We start from the raw sequence: 15,907 nt of genomic DNA on the forward strand, positions 1-15,907 counted from the left end.
ATTATCAGTTATTAACGGTACATTCCACCCCTTTTTAAAATCAACTTTAGTGACCTTTCAAAGAATTGACCTTTATGTAGATTGTGAATTAAAGATATAAAAAATGAAGTGAGATTCTAAGATAAACATGCATACGCTTTTAGAGGGGAGTAGAACAAATGCAAGAAAAATCATACTAGACATCTTTTTTTTTTCTTTTCAATAATATAGACCTCCGTTATCCTGTCTTGGTAGGAGTAATCATTGAGACACATATGCCTGACTTCTTTTCTAGAATACGGTTTTTTACCCATCAGGATGCATTTTGGTTCTCAGCTCTGGATATCATATATCCTTCCTGTTCTTCCTTTTTCTGGTCCTAGATGCTATAAGAAAATTTGCAAATTATGAAGAAAAATAGACTAGGAATATCCAAACTGGGAAAGCAAGCTTGTATTTTTAAAAAACAACATCAAGTTTTTTTGCTTAATTATGAAGGAAATTTCTTTGCAAATTGTACTTTATTTAAAAATTGTTTTTAGTCTTTAATTGAATTAAAGACCCAGAATGAACATGAGACAGAACATTCACAGAAGAGAGCTTTAACCCCCATAAAGGAAAAGACACCCACTGTGCCAAAGTCACCAAGTGTGTCCCCTGCACTGCCTCACAACCAGTCACCTCCAACAAAAGACGATGCAACGGAAAGTGAAGTGGAAAGTTTACAGTATGATAAGGACACAAAACCAAATCCAAAGGGTAAGGATTTGTTTTTACAGATCTTTTAGGTATCAGATTTTGCAGCCATTAATATACGTCTATGAGACCTTTAAGGAGCCCTGATGGCACAGTAGTTCATTGCTCAGCTGCTAACCAAAAGGGCAACTGTTCGAACCCACCAGCTGCTTGCTCCTTAGTAACCCTATTGGGTTTTTCTACTCTGTCCTGTCATTTTGCTATGAGTTGAAATTGACTCAGCAGCAGTGGGTTGAGCGCTTTCATGAGTTCTAAGGAAAAATTATGTATTTTTAAAGAACTAATAATGTGTGGTGATATAAAAATTTTCAATTTAAAGTAATTGCAGTGTGTTTAACTTCATAATAGAATTTGCTTTTAAAAGGTAAGAGACTTTACAAATAGCAGCCTATTCAAACAAAATTTAAGAATGTAGTTCTTTCGATGGGTTTTTTAAACTATTAAACTCTCAAATATCTTGAATTCATTGGAATTTTAGAGAAAAGAGCTACTAGCTGCCTTTTTACTTGAATCCATGCCCATGAAAGCAGCATCATACTTGGTAAAGTAGAGGGTCATTGAAGACTCTCAACAAGATGAATTGACACATTGGCTGCAGCAGTGGGCTCAAGCATAACAACGATTGTGAAGATGGTGCAGGACCTGGCAGTGTTTCACTCTCTTGTACTTAGAGTTGCTATGAGTTGGAACCAGCTGGACGGCGCTTACCTCCACCAACAAGCTGCATTTTGTAGTAAAATCAGTATCACTTTTGATCCTAATATTGAGCCTGAGTATTCATACATCCTCTTTTATAAAAATTTCCATCCATTGCACTTGAGGACTGCAGAGATATTTAGAAGTGTAATTAATTAGATCAGTGGTGGATTAGGAGTTAGAAGTCCTGGGTGCAAGTTCTACTTCTGTCACTGAGTAGCTTTATGACTTGAGCTACTCACTAAACATCTCTGGTCTATAATATGAAAGGGTTGGAGTAGCTATCTCTATCTTTTCAAGTTTTAGCTTTTTGTTATACTATTTCATATACGCCTAAAATAACCAAAACTAGTTTTTAAAAAGTGATATCTTTTACCTGAACAAGTCTCAAATACAGCCCTTTGAATGCTCAGTTATGTGCTGCTACTTTTGGAAATAAATTAATGCCTGCCAGACTGTAGTCGTACATTACTGCGTCAGTCCTGTATGCTTTACACAGTTGTAGGATGGGAATTAGAGCCTAGGTTGTTGCTCAGTTACACTTGATCGACTATGTAATTTTGGACAAATCACTTGAAGATACTTATGCTTCAATTTATATGCTCATTAAACCAAGTAGTCCAATATCTTCTTGAAGGTGAATGAGATGATAACTTTAAATTGTTTGATAACTTAAGAGAAACTTTTAGCAATTTTTTTTTTTTGAATGTTCATTTTAGCCATGAATTCTTCTGTACCGGCTTTGGCCCAGCCAGTGACCACGTCCAACGTTTCAGAAACAACTTCAGGACAGAAGGTTGCTGTTCCAGCAGCATCACATCACTTTTGCTTTTCAATAGACTTGAGGAGCGTCCATGACTTAGAAGTTGGTTTTCCAGTCAACTGTATATTAAGGTGGGGTCTGATTTTGTTTCTGGGTATTATTTCCTAAAGAGAAGTGCCTCTCCTCTGTTTTGAGAGCTGCAGAGAAAGAAATGTCACCAAAGAAGTTACAGGCAGTCTCCAGATTACAAACGAATTCCATTCCTAAGTCTGACTTTAAGTCAAGTAGGTATGGAAGTTGGAACAGTTAGGTACGGTTGATATCTAATGTCAGTCAAATGTTTATCTTGGTACACAGTATATAGTATACCTTTCTATGCATTAAAACCATTAAAGAAACACTTCAGATACACTAAAACTTCTTTAACATAATAATACAGTAGTGATGTTTTGATGAACGTTGCAAAGTAGTGCCCATGTGTTATTATGAACCATTGTGAGTACCTCAGATTTGTAATGAATAGGCTTTATGGGGTTTGGTTTGTAACTACGGGATGTACGTAAGTCGAATGTTCATAACCCAGGGACTGCCTGTATAACATTTGTTAGATTTGTGAACTAAAGGGGTATAAGGCTTTGGCATAATGACCTTGAATTTGAACCAGGCTGGCATTGGTGATACAAGAGGTATTATTAGTCTTGCCTAGTCTGGCATAATTATAGGTATTTATAATAATTTATCAGTTATTCTCGTGTGCCATCAAGTGGATTCCAACTCATAGTGACCCAATATGACAGAGTAGAACTGCCCCATAGGGTGTCCTAGGCTGTAATCTTTACAGGAGCGGATTGTCAGGTCTTCTGGGGAGTTGGTGGGTTCCTACCGCTGACCTTTTGGTTAGCAGCTGAACTCTTAACCATTGTAAAACTAGTCCTCCTTAATTTATCAGTACTGCTATTTAAAATACAGTGGGTCTTGAACTTATAACATCTGGAAAAGATGCTATAGGTTAAAATAATGTTTTTCTATGAAACTATTATAATTGGAGGTTATATTCTTAATACCTATATTTCATAGCTATGAATCTAAATACCATACTTAATGACTGTGTATATGAGATGTAAATGTAATTGTATATAATCTGTCAGCTGAATGGATTACATAGTAGTTTGTTTTTAATGATGTTACATTTTCATAGATGTTTATACTGTGTCTAATATAATAACATGATTTGGGGCTGTCTAGCTTCCTTTGCATAAATTTCTTTGGAACAAGCATTACAATTTGAAATAAATGTCTTGGTCTTTCTGTGATTAAAGTGAGAAAAATATTCTGCAATCTTGGATTGCCATTCCCAGGAGTCTCAGCAATTACCTTGTTCCCTGCTGTTATTTGAGACAAAACTGCCTTTGAGATGGATAAATTAATTCATACTTGCATCTTATTTTTTAATTATTTTATTCTTCTCTACCTGAAATTCTCCAGGTTTTGGTGCAAGTAATGGACAGAATCAAAGGGACTAAGCACTGAGTGTGATCCTGAGTTCATAGAATGGATGTCTTTCCATCTCAGCTTAAGTTCTGCATATTACCTGAAGTTTGAGGTTGAAAATCATTACTTAAATGTTGCTTTTATTTGAAAATTGAAGACTAAAAAAAATTTTTTTCCTCACAGACATAGCTTTTCTCAGGGTTTATGTAACATCTTTTAGAACTGCTGTTAGAAATAGAATTATTATTACTTATTTTTTTTTTTTATTCTCTATTTTAGGTTTTTTTTTTATCCTACACCCTTAACTGTGATCTCTCTTCTGGTGCTACTGGAGAATCTCATTTTAGGGTACCTAGACAGAATAATATAGAAACATAGGGAAGGAAATCGAAAATAAGGTGCTGTGAGGTGGAAACCTAGTACAAGCCACTTAGGAAACACTAATACTAGGTTTTGTGTCTCCTCATTGCCATAAAGGCCATTGTGCTTGCAACGTGCCTCGTATTAGAGGTACATGGGCCACATAAGCAAAGAGCTCAGCCTTGTGAAGACAACAGATTCAGAAATAAAATTATATGTAAGGAAGACTAGTAGTTTACCTGGCAGGGATAAGGGAAAAGACTGTTTTAAAAATAGGAAATAAATAGTTATGATCCACTTAACTCTTTACATATAATTCAGTTGATAAAAACTACTGCTTCTTTGACTTAAGGCATTTTTAGAAATGCTGGCCATTTAGCTTTCTCTCGGTTTGAAAATTTTTATGTAATCATGCTGTTCATTGGTATGAAATTGTAGTTTTGCACTATAAAATGGAATTCATGAGACAACACTGATATTTGAAAAAGTTTAATTTGTGGTAGCTTTGTTTAAGTTGTTTGTCTTTTTTTTTTAATCACTAAATCCAGTGCTGCAGTGGTAAACCAAAAACCAAACCCATTCCTGCCAAGTCGATTCTGACTCATCACAACCCTATGGGACAGAGTAGAGCTGCCCCATTGAGTTTCCAGGGGGTGCCTGGTAGATTCGAACTACTGACCTTTGGGGGTTAGCAGCCATAGTTCTTAACCACTGTGCCACTAGGGTTTAGGGTTGAATTTCTGGGGCACGAACTACCGCTCTGAGATGCCTTGGTTTCAGTGGATGTATAATTATATACGAATAGGGTGGATGCAAATGGTGGTTCTTACAGGAAATGCAGTTTTTACTGGTAGAGTTTAAATTCTAATTTTCATATGTGAATAACAAGATACAGTATGAAATATGTGTGACTATTGTAAGGTCTTTATATTTGGCTTTAAATACAAAAAAAAAAAAAAAAAGTTCAGCAGCAGTCAGTTGTTCCTTCATTTATCTGGTGTGATTTTTATGATGACAGGAAGTGGTAGCCTTTCGTCACCCTTTAATTCACCAGTAATACATTTGAGTTGTTTTCATCCTTACTTCTCTCTTCAAAGACAGATGACTACGTTTGCATCATTTTGGAGTTGACTGAGGGTTTCTTTGCCCATAAACGATTAGGACACTATTGTAAAAAGGAAGCTAGGTATATAAATTAATTCTGCAAGTATTTCTTGAGTGTTTACTATATGCCAGAAACCCTGGTGGCATAGTTGTTAAGTGCTACGGCTGTTAACCAAAGGGTCGGCAGTTCGAATCCGCCAGGCGCTCCTTGGAAACTCTATGGGGCAGTTCTACTCTGTCCTGTAGGGTCACTATGAGTTGGAATCGACTCAATGGCACTGGGTTTGGTTTTTGGTTTTTACTATATGCTAGAAACTGTCCTTGTTCCTGGAGTGCAAAGATGAAAAAGATAGATGTGTGCCCTCAAGAAACTCAAACAAATGGCGGCTTGGTTTTTAATTAGTCAATTTTACCCCTAAATCTTTGCTTGTTTGGAGTGTATCAAAATGATTATCTCTTTCTTATTTGGTGTTACTGCCTTCAAAATACCAGAATTCTCTTTTTTCTCCAGAGGGACGTTGAAAGATTATCTGTTAAGCAACTTTGTAAACTAGTGTTACATAAATAAAAGCATTTTCTTTTTTATTTCTGTAATGTTTACTTACATGATTAAAGCCTATCTTGCTGTGTTTCTTGTTTAATGTAGTCAGTCTTAGTATAAGGAATTCAGGATATTCAAAAAAGTTTCTATATCAATACTGAAAATATTTGCGTAATTTGAAAGTTCGTAATAATAGTAAAACCATCATGTTTTTAGATGGTTAAAATCTCTACCATTTTTCTATTTTAAAAATTCTATTTGATCTGAGAGGAGCCTTGGTGGTGCAGTGGTTAAGTGCTTGGCTGCTTACTGAAAGGTAGTCGGTTTGAACCAAGCAGCAACTCTGTGAAAGAAAGATATGGCAGTCTGCTTCTGTAAACGTTACAGCCTTGGAAACCCTATGGGACAGTTCTACTCTGTCCTGTAGGGTCGCTATGAGTTGGAATTGACTCCATGACAGTGGGCTTGGTGTTTTGGTTTTGGTATTTGATCTGAATGTTCAAATTTTCCTTTAGTTTTTTTTTTAAATCAGACTATAAATTTCATCTGGAAACTGTAGTTAGACTTTGTTATTCTTACATTCTAGGTACTCCTATCCATTCTTTGGAAGCGCAGCTCCCATTATGACTAATCCTCCTGTAGAAGTTCGGAAGAACATGGAAGTATTTCTGCCCCAGTCTTACTGTGCATTTGATTTTGCAACTATGCCTCATCAGCTGCAAGATACCTTCTTAAGGTAATAGGTACACTATGTTTATGAATTAATTTTCTTAAGTAACAGTAAGTATTAAAAAGAGAAATTCCTATAGGTTTAAATCCAAAGCAGTTTATGCATTTGAGATTTGAGAAACAAATTGACCAATAAACCCTGACATCTTGCGCTTTCACTGCAGTCTTACGTGGTGACGAAGGCTCTGTTCAAATTTTCACATCTTATCATTTGCCTGGGTTTGGATATTTGAACATTGTAAAAACAGGATCTGTGATTAATAAGGCAGTCTTTCCTTTTTGTACTATAATATATGAAGATAAATAACTAAGAACTAAATATTGTTGCTGTCTCACTGAATCATTGTAGTATGTTATTTGCGTTTTCTATTTTTTCATCTGTAAACTGAAAGTGTTAACCCAGCTATCCGAAATGGGCTTGTGAATAAAAATGAAATCTATGAAATGTCTTTTTTCTTTCTCAGTATCACAATTCAATTTTGTAAGTTATTTTAAAAGAGAAAATGAATGGTAATGAAAAATGATTTAACCATTTGTAGAAATAATAGTTTTTGAAGGTTTTTTTTTTATTGAATGGCAAGAAGTCTAGAAAATATAATAGTATTTCGTATTTGTTACCTGTGCGACTGAGTCTTTAACAATTGTGTGTTAGATAACATTCTAGGTAATAAAACCATCTTTCACTACATTAACAGAATTCAAAGATGTTAGTTCAGGAAAGAATTTAGTTCAGAGGTGGTAGATATGAACATATTTCTCTCTTCCTTAGGATTCCATTGCTGGTTGAATTATGGCACAAGGATAAAATGAGTAAAGATTTACTTCTCGGAATTGCAAGAATCCAGCTTTCCAACATCTTATCTTCAGAAAAAACTCGGTTTTTAGGTGCTAATGGTGAACAGTGTTGGCGTCAAACTTACAGTGACAATGTGCCGGTTATAGCAGCACAAGGGTAATGCATTTTGCACAATTAATGTCTGCTTTGCTTTTATTAATCTAGTGATTCAGATTTGCTAACCCAAACCACAATCCTTTCATCTTTTTTCTAATCATCTTCTGTGACCTGTGGGGCTATATTCTAGTTTGCTTTCTAGTTTTCTTCTCATCCCCATTTACCCTCATGAAGTAAAGAGTCTCTGTGGTGTAATGCTATAATACTTACTCAGACTGTTGACTTTTTCTTTTTCCCTCTCCTATTAGCTTGACAATTTTAAATTCACAATGTTTTCTTATTTAGTAGGTAGTAACTCTGGTGGCATAGTGGTTAAGTGCTACAGCTGCTAACCAAAGGGTTGTCAGTTCAAATCTGCCAGGCGCTCCTTGGAAACTCTATGGGGCCGTTCTACTCTGTCTTACAGGGTTCCTATGAGTCGGAATCAACTCAATGGCACTGGGCTTTTTTTTTAACTCAAGGTTAAATTCATAATGTATCTTTACATTATTTTACATTGGACTGTGACTGTTTTTTACTTGAAAAATATTTAAAACTTCTACCTCAGATCTAAAGCTTGAGAATGTTACAAGTGTTCGGCAGTCAGAAGCAGTTTTTAAAATAGTACGTTTGCTCATTTATCTTTTAAAAATTAACAGTAAAATCTTAAACTCAGTTTAACCAGGTATATCATATGCCTTTATTTTTAAGACGTAATAAGAATGTAGAAGGAAATCAGGCTTTTGTAAAAATCTGAGATCTAAAAGTCGGTATTATTGATATGTCTTCCCTTATTCTTCCCCATCCATTGCCACTTCCAGAGACTGAAGGATTTAGTACAAGTTTGATTCGCTTGGAGACCTGGGAACTGGTTTTCTGGAGAATCAGATATACTGGATAGCTGAAAATTCTTTTTGTTCCAACTCTTGTTGTTGAAAATCTCTCTTAAAAATTAGTGTTCTTTTCTGTCTTCACAAACACAATATGAAAATAATCAAGTTATTAATAATTGGAAGCTTTTTTAATGCTATTTGTTCTGAATGTTAACTTTAATTGTACTGAACTGTAGACACAAAGTTTTAGGACATTTATCTAAGTGAGCACTTCACGTATGTTCGGGAATTTCTTTCAGATGTGGTAGTGTTCCATTTTACTTTATTCAGTTCTTCTAATATCTGTGAAATTAGGAGAAGACACCTCAAAAGTTGGTTAAGTAAGAGTTCAGGTGTGTGGGATCTGTGCATGTTTTGTTTGAGGGTTTATGTGATATATTTAATTTAGACAAAACCATGTTTTTTTTGTTGTCAAGATTTTATTTTCCCGTAATGTTTTTGTTTTTGCTTATTTAATGATAAATGCTGCATGTGATTCTATGGTGCAGAGAGTTACTTATTATGATAAAAATAACATATAACTCTCCTAGGCATTATCTTGAGGCAATGTCCGTGTCTAGTAAAAGATTTATGCACAAATATGTTCATTCCAGCAAAAATGAAGGGAGAAAAATTAGAATAACCTGTATAATCAAGAGTGAGGGAATTTTCAGGTATCTTTTACTACATATATTTATTAGTATATTTTACAGGCATTAAAAATCACATTTTAAAATTAGTGTCTATGACATGAGAAAATGCTCCTGATACATGTAGGAAAAAAGCAAAATTGTGTTAACGTGTAGTTGTACACATGTACCTACGTATACATAACACAGAGAGGAAGAAAATAAATATTAGCAGTGATTACCTGTAGGAGTAACATTTTAAATTTCTCCTTTATACTTTTTGGTTTTTCCAAATAATCTGTAGCTGTTTTAAATCTTTTTGTAGTAAATGTTGGTATGTACCTTATAGGTGTTTGTGATGATAAAATAAAATCATGTATGTGGAAGGTCTTGAAGCCTGTACAAACTGCTATAATTTAGCAGCAAGAATTTCAAGTACAAGAGGTGTTGCCTACTCCTTGATGCTATGGCATTGAGGAGATAAAAGGAAAAATAATACAAAAATATTTCCATGAATTTTAGGATTTTTCTGATTTCATTTATAGGTCAAATAACAGAATAGTAGATCTTTCTTACACTGTGACCCTAGAAGATTATGGACTAGTAAAAATGCGTGAGATTTTTGTCTCTGAGTCATCTCAGGTAAATATAATTGAATATTATCAAATTGTTCTTTAAAAGGAATCTAATGGATGTGTGTGTATGAGCGTGTCTGTTTAAATATGCTTAATTATTTATATCTTAGGGTTTACCAGCTCTACCACAGAAGCCATCTTCTCTTCCTCCAGCACTTTGTCCTTCAGAAATCCAGACAGAGCCTCGTGAAACCTTAGAATACAAAGCAGCACTTGAACTAGAAATGTGGAAAGAAATGCAAGAAGACATTTTTGAAAATCAGGTTACTTTTTAAATGTTACTTAAAAAATCTATTTTTGGCTGTTCAGTATATTTTTTCTTCTCCATAGTAGCTTTTCTCTCTGTTCCATGGCTACCCTGTCTAGTTCTTTTGAATGTCAAGAATACCTTACTCTTTTCTTATTTTTTTTTTGAATACCTTACTCTTAAAAATTAAGAGAATAAGAAAAATACTTGAAATGCAACAACTTGGCAGAAGCCACTCAGAAGGATTCCCCTAAACTTTGTCCATGATTCTTTAGCAGAATTAGGAATGAAGGTTAGAATTCAGAGGTTAAGGACTTGAAAGTTTCTTTTAATCTCAGGTACTCAATTAGGAGCAGATTGCCCTGAAACCTGGCATCACCAGTATCCAAAAAAGAGTTAGAAAACAAAGCTCACTTTTAGCTTAATACGGTCCCAAATTATATACTTTACAGCTATTACTTGCCTCAGGCATCCTCCATTTCTTATTAAAAGAATAAGATGAAATGCCTGAAGGAACACATGAGTGATCAGTATTAGTTATTTAACTGAAAACAACTGATTAATTTATTTGAAATATTTGAGTTTTTACTGTAACTTCATTTCCTTTTGTAGCTAAAGCAGAAAGAACTGGCTCATATGCAAGCTCTTGCAGAGGAATGGAAGAAAAGGGATCGAGAGAGAGAATCACTAGTAAAGAAAAAGGTAATAACTTGTGTAGAAAATTGAAGGGGGGAATGAAGAATATTAATGATAGTATCGTGTATATGAATTAAAGAAAATCTCTGGAAGGATAAACTAATTATTGTGGTTATATGTGGCATGGAGGAAGTGAATGAATGGGTCGGAGGTAAGAGGGAGGTTTTTCATTATAAACTGTTTAGTGAACGATGCAAATGTATTACCTATTCAAAAAATGTATAAATACTAAAAAATGAGTATTATAGAGAAAAAGCCTCTGTATGAAAAAGAAATTAACAGTTATATATAAAAATTTATTGTAATCTGTCAGTTAATTAAAAAACCTCCAAAACTTTTAAGAATTAAATTATGAAATAAAACACATCTTTAAAAATGATAACATGAAAGGAGCCCTGGTGGTGCAGTAGTTAACACTAAGCTATTAATCAGGAGGTTGGTGGTTTGAACCCACCCACTGGCTCCATGGGAGAAAAGACCTGGCGACCTGCTCCTGCAAATATTGCGACCTAGGAAACTTTATGGTGCTGTTCTACTCTGTCACATGGGTTCACTATAAGTAGAAATTGACTCTGCAGCACCCAACAAGAACAAGTTGTGCTTTAAAAAATACACTAAAAATGATAACGAGGTCATCTGATCATATACCAGAAAGCACATAGTGGTTTGTATTATTTCTGTCAGAAAGTCTCCTGGTCATTGTTATCTTTGATTCTCTATATGTAATGTTCTTTGTTCCCCTCTCTCTACTGGCTTTTAAGATTTTTTCTTTACCATTGGTTTTTAACAACATGGTTGTGGTGTGTCTTATGTGCTTTATGTGTGTTGGTGTGTGTCTGTTTATCCTGCTTGGATTCTTTGAGCTTCCTGGGTATGTAAGTGTATAGTTTTCATCAACTTTGGAACATTTTGGGCTGTTATTTCTCCTAATATTTTTTCTGTTTCTTTTTCTCCTGTCATTCTTATATTTCTGCTTACATGTGTGTTGGACTGCTTGATATTGTCCCATAGTTAACTGTTATTTTTTAAGATTTTTTTTTTCTCTGCTTTGTTTTACATAGTTTTTGTTGCTGTGGCTTCAAGTTTGCTGATCTTTTCTTCTAACGGGTTTAATTTTTTGTTACACCCACTCCTCACTTATCAACTATCTCATTAATCTGACATTTTGCATTTACAATAGTAAAAAATCTACTGTCTGTTTTACACATTAATAATGTGATGGGCATGATGGCAATGGCTGCAGAGTGTCCCTTCCCTCGAGGAGAGTCTCCGGATGGCCTCTAGGAAGCTGAGCTGTGCTGCCCTGCATCCTCTGCTCCCTCCTGCTGGCAGGGGCACTGCGTTTAGCTGCCGTGTGGGGTCAATCTCCTCTGTGGCCACGGCCTCCGGGTGGATGCACAGGCAGCACTGAGCCAGTCTGCACCTGTTCTGGGTTCCCAGCTCCTATGTGGCCTAAGGCCCTGCAGCTCAAAATTCCTGTGACGTGGGAAGAGAGGAAAGAAGACGTATCAGAGAGGGTATTTGGAAGAAATGTGTGCAAGTTTAATGACATCCCAAAGTGAGCTGAACTAGGCCTGGAGCTTCTGCTTCAGTGAGGCCAGGTATATGGCCGGATCCCCAGTGCCCTCGCAGGAAGTCCCGAGCCTCAGTGAATCTCTAGGCCCAGAGGGCAGAGCAGACACTGGGATCATGAATGCAGGGCTTGCAGAAATGAGAACAGAGCCCTGGAGGCAGCTCCGCAAGGGAAACTCTGACCCAGCACAGGAGGCAGGCGAAGTAGTTAACCATGGGCCCTCCGGTCACACAGCCCAGCTTTTTCTAGCTTTGTCTCCAAGCCTCCTCCACAGAGAAAAAATCCATAACCGGACCCATCACAGTAATGAGCATATCAGTAAATCTTAAAAAAAAAAAAATAAAAATCTTAGCTGCTATTATTTCTATGATCACATTTTCTAAATTAAAAAAATCGGACAAATGGGTGGTCTGAAAACAGAAGGAAAAACCTCCATTTTTGCATAACGCCAATTTTCACATAAGAGCCTGGTTTTAGGAGCCTAGCCATGCCGTTAAGTGAGAAGTCGGCGTAATCCCACATAGCATTTTTTTTTTTCAACTTAGCTTCTTAAGTTTTCATCTCTAGAAGGTGTACTTGGGTCTTCTTTTAAATAATCTTTCACTTTCTCTTTATCATGTTCATGTTTTCCCCCATATTCTTAAGCATCTGGAACTTATTTATAATAGTTTATCTGGTAGTTCCATCATCTTTGTCATATCTAGATCTGATTCTACTTCTCCTTGTTATGGGTTTGGGTTATAATTTTCTACTTCTTTGCATGCCTGCTAATTTTCTATTAAATGCCAGACATTGTGAATTTTATATTGTTGATTGCTGTGTTTTGTTTTATTCCTTTAAAGAATATTGAATTTTGTTCTGGTGTGCAATTAAGTTACTTGGGATGAGTTTGATCCTTTTAGTCTTTATTAGGATGGGCCTAGAACATCCTTTAGTCTTGGACTATTTAACAATATTCACCTGAAGACTCTCTGTTGCCTAGTGCATCACAGTGTCTTTCCCCTCTGGCTGGTGGAAATATAAACTATTCTCAGCCCTGTCTGAGCTCTGGGAATTGTTCGTCCTAGTGCTTTTCAGTGGTAATTTCCTCCTCCTCATGGCATTTCACTTTTGACATACATTGTCAATACTCAGCTTAAGATCTGGAGATCTCCAGCACTCACCCTGTATGTATTTGCCCGCTCTCCGCACAAATTCTAGCTGCCCCAGCTTCTCCAGTCTCCAATTTGTTAATTTCTTTTTATTTTAATAAATTGAAGTTTTTTTCCCCCCTAAAACAATGTATACCATGTTTAGTACTTTGAGGGTTCACCTGGAGTTAGTTTAATGTTGGTGGAAAATTATGCAATCATTTAAATTAGTTTTGTTTTTGTTGCTCGGCACAAAATAATGAGCTAATAGTAAAGCTCACTTAATATTATGATGGAAGAAAGGCCTTGTGATCTTCTGAAAAATCTGCTATTGAAAATCCTGTGGAGCACAGTTCTTCTCAGACACACATGGGGTTGCCAAGCGTTGGAATCAACTCAAGAGCAACTGGTTGAGTTTTTTTTTTTTTAAGTTCAGCCTTCAAACTAAAGGTATCACCTAGTTATTAGCTCTTTGATTCAAAATGAAATGTGAATTAGCCTGTATAGTAAAAAAAAAAATAGATTATATCAAGTTGTTTTGTGCTGTCAAGTCAATTCAGAGTCATAGTAACCGTATATGACAAAGTAGAACTGTCCCATAGGGTTTCCTAAGCTGTACTTTACAGGAACACATTGCCAGCTCTCTTCTCCCATGGAGCCGCTGGTGGGTCCAAACCGCCGATCTTTTGATTGGCAGCTGAGTGCTTAACCATTGTGCCACCAGGTCTCCTTTTATCAAGTTAGAACCCAAATACATTAATTAGTATTTTCTAATAGTAAATTAATATTTAACTCACATGATCTGCAGCTAAGAATGTATATTATTGTAGTTGATTTGGTTTTTATGATCCATCATTTACCCTATTTTGGTCATCTTTTGAGACCATTTCGTAGGGATTTTCTTTTTTTTTTTTTTCCACCTAAAAAAGAGCAGATTGTTTCTCTAGAGAGTCTTCTGATTGGTAATGTAATACATCCTCCTGAATTATACATAAACTTTTTCCCTAAATAAATGAAGCTTAGGTTATCTTGAAGTAGATTTTATAACATTCATTTGTGGCTTTTAAAATGAAGTAAAATATTTGCATGTATGCCAGGCCTTTGCTTTGGAAAACTAGTCTATGGGTAATTTTCTTCTCCTTTTACAGTTTGTCTTTTATGATTACCTGATGTACAGATGATTATGCTAAACCAATAATTTTCAACTAATAAATTTGCCTTAAACTAGCATATGATTACAACATTTTGGTTCCTGTTCTGCCCCTTGGGGCAGCTGAGATAATGTTTACTCTGTCTTCCATATGACTGCCCGTCGGGCAGCAGAATGTAGTTATCATGTAGAAATAAAGAAGAAAGACATCAATACTACATATGTAACATTAGGTTTTGTAGGTAATATCATGTTTTCACTTTGATGAAGATTAACAGGTTTTGCCAGGCGGACCCAAGGGGCATTCTTAACAGAAAACTCCTCTTGAGCAAAGGCAGAGAAGTTTGAAATAGGGTGCTGCATTAAGAAAATTGTATGTAATTTCCTATAGGAAGAGGAGAGGAAAGAGTGTGACTCGAGAAATACGGTAGGAGAGGTTTACAGGGGCCAGAGTGTGAGTCATCTTGTATTTTATTTTAAGGTATTTAGATTTGATTCTGTAAATGCTCTCAGCCAGGGTTCATTGAGAAAAGTAACCCCTAATGCCCTCAGTCTCACGGCAACCCTAAAGGACAGAGTAGAACTGTCCCATACAGTTGCCAAGGAGTGCCTGGTGGATTCAAACTGCTGACCTTTTGGTTAGCAGCCATAGCTCTTAACCACTATGCCACCAGGGTTTTCAGGGTCGCTATGAGTTGGAATTGATTCGAGGGCAACTTTTTTTTTTTTTTAAATGCCCTAAAGCATCCATTATTCGTAATGCATTAACTTTCTCCTATACATCTAGAATGGTACAAGTCATATACCAAATAGAGAAAATAATCATTCACATAATTTTCTGTGTTCTGTGGTTCAGATGACGAACAGTGTCTGAGATAGATAGAAATTTGAGGAACTTCTTTTTTAAATGATGATTTTTATATAAAGGAATAAGGTAATCAGATTTTAAATTTTGAACAGTAATTCTAACGGGAGCATAGCAGGTAGAATAAAGGAATGTGAAACTACAGACAGGGAGAACAGAAAAGCCATGAGCTATGTGAAAGAAAATGAAAGCCAAACTAACAGTAGCAATAAGATGATGGAGAAAAGGATAATGGGTGTTAAAGAGATGGTATTAAGGAGGCTCAAGATCTCAAGCCTTAAAGAGTACTTAGTGCTGCCCTGTAATCCTATTACCTTCCCGGTCAATTCATCCTCTCACTTTCCAGGACAATTAATTCATAATTTTTTTCTCTTACCAAATAACCTTCCCTCATGCTCTCACTTTGATCTCTCCCTTTCTAAAATAATTACTTACTTGGCTTCCGTTACTATATTCCAAGACTTCCAACCAGTTCGTTCCAGTTTGAACCCATTCTGAGAATTTGCATTTCTAACAAGTTCCCAGGCAATGCTAATGCTGCTGGTTAGGGACCAGTTCTGAGAACCACTAGTACAGCATTGGTTCTCAAAATTTATTATATGTAAAAATCACCTGAGAATCTTAAAACGTAGGTTCTCTTTCAGTATATCTGGAACGGAAATGCAAATTCTCAGCAGGGTTCAAATCGGAATGAACTGGTTCGAAGCCCTGCTATGTTCTCCAGGTATTCTACTCTCTCCAGTAGTCTCTCCTTCCCAAC

At 35.9% G+C, this 15,907-nt stretch overlaps 1 protein-coding gene across 6 annotated transcripts in view; it reads left to right on the top strand.

Moving 5' to 3' along the window:
- The window catches only part of CEP120 (centrosomal protein 120), a 77,231-nt gene that overhangs the window by 25,257 nt on the left and 36,067 nt on the right, over positions 1-15,907 (top strand). For all 6 annotated transcript variants that reach the window (XR_010319224.1, XM_023548733.2, XM_023548742.2 and 3 more), the window contains 7 exons: positions 522-738; positions 2,151-2,325; positions 6,277-6,426; positions 7,189-7,371; positions 9,397-9,493; positions 9,597-9,749; positions 10,346-10,435. Coding sequence is in view for 5 of the 6 variants with exons in the window: in XM_023548733.2 (XP_023404501.1) it covers positions 522-738; positions 2,151-2,325; positions 6,277-6,426; positions 7,189-7,371; positions 9,397-9,493; positions 9,597-9,749; positions 10,346-10,435 (1,065 nt within the window). In the remaining variant the exon portion in view is untranslated. The remainder of the gene's footprint in view (positions 1-521; positions 739-2,150; positions 2,326-6,276; positions 6,427-7,188; positions 7,372-9,396; positions 9,494-9,596; positions 9,750-10,345; positions 10,436-15,907) is intronic.

Source organism: Loxodonta africana, chromosome 2, assembly GCF_030014295.1.
Source record: "Loxodonta africana isolate mLoxAfr1 chromosome 2, mLoxAfr1.hap2, whole genome shotgun sequence".
Lineage (NCBI taxonomy): Eukaryota > Metazoa > Chordata > Mammalia > Proboscidea > Elephantidae > Loxodonta > Loxodonta africana.